The sequence below is a fragment of the Lates calcarifer genome, linkage group LG4 (assembly GCF_001640805.2).
Source record: "Lates calcarifer isolate ASB-BC8 linkage group LG4, TLL_Latcal_v3, whole genome shotgun sequence".
Taxonomy (NCBI): domain Eukaryota; kingdom Metazoa; phylum Chordata; class Actinopteri; family Centropomidae; genus Lates; species Lates calcarifer.
In genome coordinates, this window is record NC_066836.1 from 19,367,688 (window position 1) to 19,375,738 (window position 8,051).

General features: G+C 40.3%; 1 protein-coding gene across 2 annotated transcripts; it reads right to left on the bottom strand.

Moving 5' to 3' along the window:
* Positions 1–1,310: 1,310 nt before the first annotated feature.
* On the bottom strand, positions 1,311–5,718 carry si:ch211-227n13.3 (uncharacterized). Of its 2 annotated transcripts, XM_018677455.2 has the most exons (7): positions 5,502–5,718; positions 4,716–4,796; positions 4,106–4,581; positions 2,995–3,070; positions 2,790–2,903; positions 2,525–2,703; positions 1,311–2,446 (listed from the first exon to the last, which is right to left on the bottom strand). In XM_018677455.2, exons 1-7 carry the CDS (start codon positions 5,537–5,539, stop codon positions 2,316–2,318), a joined length of 1,095 nt encoding a protein of 364 aa, XP_018532971.1. In that variant the 5' UTR covers positions 5,540–5,718; the 3' UTR covers positions 1,311–2,315. The 2 variants fall into 2 exon arrangements, with proteins under 2 accessions (XP_018532971.1, XP_018532969.1); XM_018677453.2 differs by having other exon boundaries at positions 1,311–2,703; positions 5,502–5,717.
* Between the last annotated feature and the right edge of the window lie 2,333 nt (positions 5,719–8,051).

Here is an 8,051-nt window from a genome sequence, read left to right on the forward strand (position 1 = left end):
ATGGTCAGTGCATTAATGGAGTACAATTAAACTTTATATCCCACATCTCTGTGTGTGTAATGCCGAGTCAGTCACCAGACACATTTCCTGGTTTGACATAAGCACTTCTGACTGTAAATCCCCATCCTCTTCCAAAACACTAATCCCATAAGCAAACAGCAGCACTGGCCCACCCCCCAAAAAACTCTGTCAAACCCTCAAGACTTTGGTCCCTTATCTCTTTCTCCTTTTCCCCACCCTTCCTCCACATTCACTGGTATCAGCACAGAAATCTCAGAAAAACATGCTGTGTAAAACTCCTTAAATGTGGAACACTAACTGAAGAATAAAAAGACCTAGCCCTGGTTTATCATCAGCAGAATCATCAGGATAACTAACTAAACTTGCTTCTTGGAATAAGTGCCGGCACTGATCTTTCCTAAACATCATTTTGAAATTTCAGGAAATTCACGGGTTTATATAATTTCATTAATAGTGTTGCTGTATTTTGTACCAGATCCAGGCTCACAAGACAACAAATGATTGTTAATGATACTAATCACACCTCTGTTTTTCTGCTAATAGTGACGGACACAGGCCTGTACTACAGCAGTGCTGACGACTGTATTAACATATTACATAAGTCACACAACAGATACACTACAGATACTACTGATCCAAGGTGCTTTCACCTTCTGTCCAGTTCATCCCGAACCAGCTCAGTGGGGTTTAAGTCTTAACACTGTGCTGCTCTTCCATCATGTGGTTCTTTTCTTTAATGTTTTGGATCATTATCCTGCTGTAGGATGAACCATCCCTGTCTAACCAGTCTTTGTTACTCCCCTTTTTCTCACCATACTGTACATCATCAATACACTGTACTTCCTCCTGCAGTACAGAGCACCAGAGGGTGTAATAACAGTTTGCTCCAACACTGCCTTCGTACAGAGGGTTTATCAGGAATCAACAAAAGTTGGGGAACCTGTTTGCATTAACTGTCAAGGCTCTGTTTACATTTACATCCATTGCTGCAGGAAAGTAGTTTACCTCCTACCTTTGTGTCATGTAAGGTTATTCACCGGACTTAACAGTTCAAAAAAAGCTTTTTTGCACTCTTGCTCTATTTGTAGCCCTGCCTATATACTGTGGGTGTGTGTGCTTTCTGTGCATTTCTTCCTAGCATTGTGTGCAAACACAATGAGACCTGATCACCAGAATGAAACCAGAATCATATTCCTTGTATGCTTAAAAAACACCTGACTATGAAAAGAAGTGGCACCACCATGTGGGCTTTTAGAGAAAGGATCTAACAACACTGCCCACCACCTGTATTAAGTTCTACAAAGTAATATCTTTATTATATTTTCAGAGCACAGCTTCTATCCACAACTCACTACCAGCAGATATTCAGTGATGAAATGTACTTGGTAATTAGTGTTTTAGAAGAAACATACTGTGTCCCAGTCCCATATCACATACTAACTGTAGAGGTATTACAGTACAGATAACAATCTTTATAGTATAGTTTGTTTGTTGTTTGCCGTTAGTATGCGAGAAATAAACAGACTTGACTGTTTTCTAACAGAAAATGATGCCATCAGTCTGTGCCACAGCTCATTAAATGTAACAAAGTGATGGCCATGTATTTTCCCAAACACTTGATAGATGTTTTTTGATTTTTGAGATGTTCCTGGGGCTGTTTCACCACCATCCATTACAAGTTGTTATTTTTTCCAAAATGGGGTCCATCAACAGTGCACACAAAAATCAAGTTTTTTTTTTTTTTGGACAAAAAAAAAAAAAAAAAAACAGGGCATACTAAAACTGTCTGCAAGCACTTTTCCAGTGTGAAGACACTGCTAACCTGCTAAGAACTGGTGTGATGTGTGGTGTATTTGGGACAAAGCTTAGAGTTTAAAAAGTAAAGTGATATACAGAATGTTACTGAAAGTGTTCACATAGAGCTACTGATGATGAAAATGTTAAGAAGGTCTTTCATAGGAATCAAACATTAATGTAAATAAAAAAACAACGCACATTTATTTCCAGTCATCCAGTTGTATGGAAATGTAAATAAATGCTATTTTGAAATCTAAGGAAAAATAAATTATGTGCAAGAGCATGGAACTGCAACAACTTTAAACAACAATAAACTCCAGGTATATGACTCCAGGTAACAACAGGCAACAATTATTTACAAACCAGTATTCAGAGGAGAATGAAGCCAAGCTAAATAACTCTGAAAACCAACTAAGCAACACAAGTGAAGGCTACATCAGCACTGGAACGATACTGTAGCCATTAAACAGGAGCTTAAAAAAGTTGGAGTCATGTCACTAACGTGTTTCTCTGACAATGATGCTGCTGTTGCCGCGCAGCTGGGCAAGTAAGTCTCTGAATCCACTCGTCTTCTTTGTCGTTTTCGGCATAGGTTTGAGCTCTCTTGGCTTGGTGGTTTCCAGGGCGACTGTTGAGGAGATCGAGTTTACAGTCAGATCTGTGTCTGCTTGATTGCTGATTTCTAGATTGCTGCAACTCTCCATACCGGGACTGCTGGTTGGGAGAGGGCCGCTGTCATCACCAGTGTGCTGGCGGTGTCTGTTGCTGCGGCGACGCTGCTGCTTAGCAACGCGAGAACCCTGGGAATCATCTCTTGTCCTCTTCCTCCTTGTTTTCTTCTTCCTGTCATTTTTCACTGTCGCTCTGACACAACACCTGAGGTTCCTGACATAGAAACACACCAGATGAAAGTCAGTTTGGATGTAAACAGACTCTTTGCTACTGTAGGACATTGTGCACAGAAGCATTACCTCTGTAGGAAGGTGTGTGGCCTCGAGCAGGCTGATGACTCTCCCACATGCTGCTTCAAACGCTTCTTGACCCTGAGTTTTTTGGTAACCCGTTGTACATGGATCAAAAGTTTCCTGACAGAACAGAAAAGCGGTGTGGGGCTTAGCTCAGCTACTGGTGTTTCACCATAAAACTAATCAATCATACACACAAAGAAAGTCTTACCCTCTAGCATTAGGCAGCCTTCTGGGCATCCACTTTTTGATCAAGACCCACTGGTCACATGTTAGGGACTTGGGATCTGAAGAACAAACCAGAAAGGGAACATGTTAGGATCCATCTGTGCACTGAATACAGAGCAACCTGCTGGATGAGCTGCTTATGTGTTGTTCCCCCATTACTGCAATGACAAAATGGAACTGGACACATTTTCCACTGAGAGTGAAAACAGAGTTATTATTTATGACAATAAGCAGTCACCCTGTACAATGGATGAAGGTGGTCTGTGTAAATGTTGAAGCTATTCAGGCTACTAAACACAGTGTGAAATTAGTAAAGACCCTGGAATTAGACAAAAAAAAAAAAAAAAAACAAAAAAAACCCACACACCACTGATGTTTTTGTGTGTTCTCCACAGTATGAATATGAAAGTGCTGCGTTACCCTAGCTGTCACTCCTGCATTATGATTAGATAAAATACATCATTTAATACAAAAACATGTAAATTATAAGTTGAAGAATGCCAGTTACAAGACAAAATGGCAGCAAATACCCAGCTGAGCTAGCAAGAGATTTGCTGCACATTACAGGTAAATACAGGCTGTAGCAGCTTCTAGTTGGCATGCCAACAAATATAACCCTGACGATGAAACAATGACAATGAAAACTAATAACACTGAAATTCATGTCAAAGAGGAGAAGCCTTCAGTTTGCTAGTTAGTCTTTTCAAAAATGATCCTAGACCTATTATTGTACACTGATAATTGCTTTGGTTTTGGTGAAAATGAAATAATTATTACCTTTATTTCAATTACTATATTTCAACATGTGTCAGTGTTCTACAGGATCCCCTTCTCATGTTTCCTAACAAAAGCTGATATATACATATACTACACTGTTGAGCTTACAGTATGCGTCACCAGAACTGCTTCTGTGGATAGCTGAGCAGCTTCAGAAACCCTGCTCTCCCCAAAACCCTTCCAATATCAAAACGGGAACTTTCTGAAACCAACAATACATTTATCTTCTCTGTGTACTTGCTGTAGAAATGATCAAATTTCCCCACACAGACATTACATTTTATCTTGTTGCACAAACAAGAAATGAGTGCACTCACCATTGTTTAAGAGTTTGTTTTTGATTGGGGCTTTCATCTTCTTTGCCCTCTGGTAGAGCTTGTGACAGGCTGAGCACAGGCCCTGTGCAGGCCTCTGTTTACTGGTGTGAGGTAAGAGGGAGGGACCAGAAGCTATGCTGCTGTTCACAGAGCAGCAGTCATCATCTGACTCGTCCACTCCTTTATCAGCGATCTCCACAAACTTTCCTTCATCCTTCTCAGCCACACTTGCATCACGTGTGTCATTGATGATGTCAATGATGTCACGCTTGCTCTTCTTGTCTGTGTTAACTACTCCTTCATCAGCCTCGGTTTTCCTCTGCCATGTCCCCCGTCTCTTGCCCCTCAACTTGCGCTGGATAACTTCTTCATGAGGGCTGGGACTTCTCTGGGGGCTCTTCTTGGAGGCTTGTGGTAGCCTGGAGGAGCGTCTGAGATACATGGGTCCTTTCCACTTCAGGCAATACTCAAATGATCTGTGACAGAGAGGAACAGTGACAATAATAAATAAAGCATCTGTAAAGTGCAGTACATTGGTATGTAATCATTATGGTTCATATATTTCACTGGATTCACAGCCTGAAATGTGTACATTTTATATGGGTCTTACCTGTAGTATTCTACTCTTATAGACAATGAATGGATGAATGCCTCCAAGCCATTTGCCTCAGATCCAATGTCAGCCACAGGCCTGTACATTTGAAGACAATAAACACTTTAATGACAGATTTTTAAATGCATAAAATAATACAATAATACAAAACATATAGGCTCTTGATACTTGATACAATGACACACAGGCTCTCACTTCTAGCTGTACTGCATGGGCTGGTTTCACTGCAGACACTGAGCTAAGGTTGACCAGGAGCAAACTAATCTGTGGACACACAGCACACTACATATGGCAGCTAAACTGTATTTCGCCCCAGCAATCAAGTAGCACCACGTTCAAATACCTCCTGTCCTACAGGTTTGTTTTGTATCAATGTAGGGTAAACACCACTTTATATCATGTAGGTAGCGTATAACAATCTGAAACTGCGTTTTGTCCAAAGACCTCTCCACAATACAGGGGCTTCACACTAAATAATGATGGAGGAATTGTTCTGTTCTTAGTGGTGAATACTCCTAAACGGACTTGCAATGGATCGAAAGATCGCGAGGTGTGACACAGAGACGTGATCCTGTATCCATGGACCCGAGTTGGTCTGAAGCCCCGGGGCTGATGATCCAGGTTACAAAACACTCGACTCCCAACTGCCCACAATCCGTAAAGTACTACTGTCGATTAGCTCATTGTAGCATTCCGGCTAAGCTAAGCATATTGAAATAAACAGATAAACAACAGAATAGCTAATCCGCCCCGAAGACAGGTTACTGCGACTTTAAAACTTACTTCGTCTCAGGTCGTTCACAATTTTCGTGATATGACATGTTCTCTAAAGCCTTTACTCGACATATATTTAACTAAAACGATGAAACAGCGACGCGCTTACTTGTTAACATACTGGCTCGTGCCCTCAGAGCCTCGCGGACCCCAAGTTGTACATAGTTGAGTTGCAGGATAACCGACTTCAAGATGCGCGCGGGATGCGGAACAGGACTTCTTCTTTTGCTGCTTTGTGAAAGAAAATGGCGCTTTTACGCCACCAACCGGACAGACGTGTGAACTGTACAAACTGCCTTTAGCTTTACACCAGACATTCAAAGCATGTTTCATGAAAAATGTAATTGTTTTAACTCGTGGTGGGAGAATCATTAGAGTCTTTACTTTAGTAAAAGTAGCCACAATGTAAAAATCCTCGATTGCTGGTAAAAGTCTATTATATTTCAGTGACAGCACCAAAGTATCATCATCAAAATGTACTAAAAGTATAAAAAATAAAAGTACTCATCATGCAGAAAAATAGATAAATTATTATTATTATTGATATTATGAATTTCTTTATAAAGGATTTATGATGTTGCTTTACTAAGTAAAAATGGCCACTAAAACCAGAGGCAGTTGAGGACATTAATCACACATTAAAAGCAGTTATAGAGAGGTCATTTTTCATTTATTTCTATTCAGTCACTATTGTGTTTGAGGAGAGAGTTCCAGGGAAAGAAAACCCTGTCACACCATGTCAGGTGCATGGTCCTGGATGGTGGAGACAACCTGCTTCAAAAATGCGAGGACGACCACTTGTGGTTCTTAATGCAAAAAATTAAACTAATAATTAAAAATATCAAATGCAAATTGGTTATGTCTGTGTGCAGGTCAGTGATGTAAGCAATGTGTCTATGTCTGTGTGATTAGTATGGAGAGGATGGGTGTGAGGTACAAATCACAATCAATATGTTGTATGCCAGAGGAACGGTGAGAAAGTCTTAATGGTCTGATTCATATACAAGGGGACAAGTTACTCAAAGATGCTTTAAACAACAAATTAAAATGATCACTAAAGCAGGTGGTAGCTCAGGACACTAATTTGGGCAAGTTTGGGCCCAACACAGTTGAAGATTAGATATTTAAATGGGCTCCCCACTGGATCTAGAGTGAGTGTCTATCAAATATCCAACTTAAGACAACGATCACCGAGGTTAAGTATCCTCCACTTTTTGTGTAAATCTGTCATATTGTTGTGTCTCATTTTCAAATCCAGTCCATAAATTTGTAAAGAAATTATAACAATTACCAGGCACTGGTAATTGACCACTGTCACCCTGTCATGGCTCAGTGGGACATGCTATTGGTAACATTTTTTCTATTAGAACTCCAAATAGATTTTGATAGAAAGTCTCTCCACAAAGGCCAAATGATAATGTAGCAATACAGTAATGATATGTTTGTATTTTAGCTGTGAAAATTCCTAAGCAAATGTACAAGTTATCAAATTACCAGAAACAACTGCTGGTTGGTAATCCATACTTGTAAATAAATCTCATGACTGCACTGCCCCTCCACTTCCTTCACACACTATAACACGCTCAGTCTAGAAAAACAGGACTGATTGTCATGGGTGTTGTTACAAAATCATCAGTTTTCTTCTTGTAGAGGATTTAGGAACTGTACAACGTCTCAAGAAACTTTGTATTTGATATAATTGCCTTTTCATTTCAAGAGGTATGTCTCACTCCTTGGTTATTCCAGTTGTCTTTACAGTGTGTCATTATTTCCTTGTCTAGGTATATTTAGTCAGTGTCTCTTCCTGTTGTCAGTTGCCAGATTTGTCCATTGTGTCAGCTTTCCAGCCTTTTTCCAGTGTAGATTCTGTGAGTTTTTTGATCCGTGCCTGAGTTCCTGAGTCTAGATTTTGCCTGTTTTTTGGATACCGTTGCCTGATCGGACTGCCTTCACGTGTATTTCAAAAAGAACCTGATCTCTGATCTTTGTCTGAGTCCCGCATTTGGAGTCCTGCTCTGCTGTGTGCATAATAGGTAAAGGCATGGGCTTCAATACTACAGTACATATGTGACAGAAAATCAAGTATGCCTGAACATACTCCATGTATTTGTGTCCAAAGTAAATATTAATTGAATTAACTGAGTGGGACAACTATTCATTTATCACCACATCATTTACACCTAGAGATATCACTTTGAATTAAAATGGATGTCTCTGATTGTTGCCAGTAGTGGGTTATAATAGGATTATGCACTGATTCCCCCACTGAACTTTTCCCCAGCCCCCTCCAGGCGCAGTATCAGCTGTGTGTGTGTTTGTGTGTGCACTTTGTTTAATGTATAGATAGCAATAACTTTATCACGCTTTAACTAAATCACTGACAGTCCCATATCAATGGCCTCCACCTGCTGCCTGCTGAGGACCATGACTGTCGCTTTTGTTAAAGTGAGGACTTTGAACACACACAACTCTGCTAATTCACAGAGGAATTTCAACAACCCAGAGCCGCACAGATGACCCTGAGGGGCGGTAACCGTTTACAGGAGCAATCAAACACTC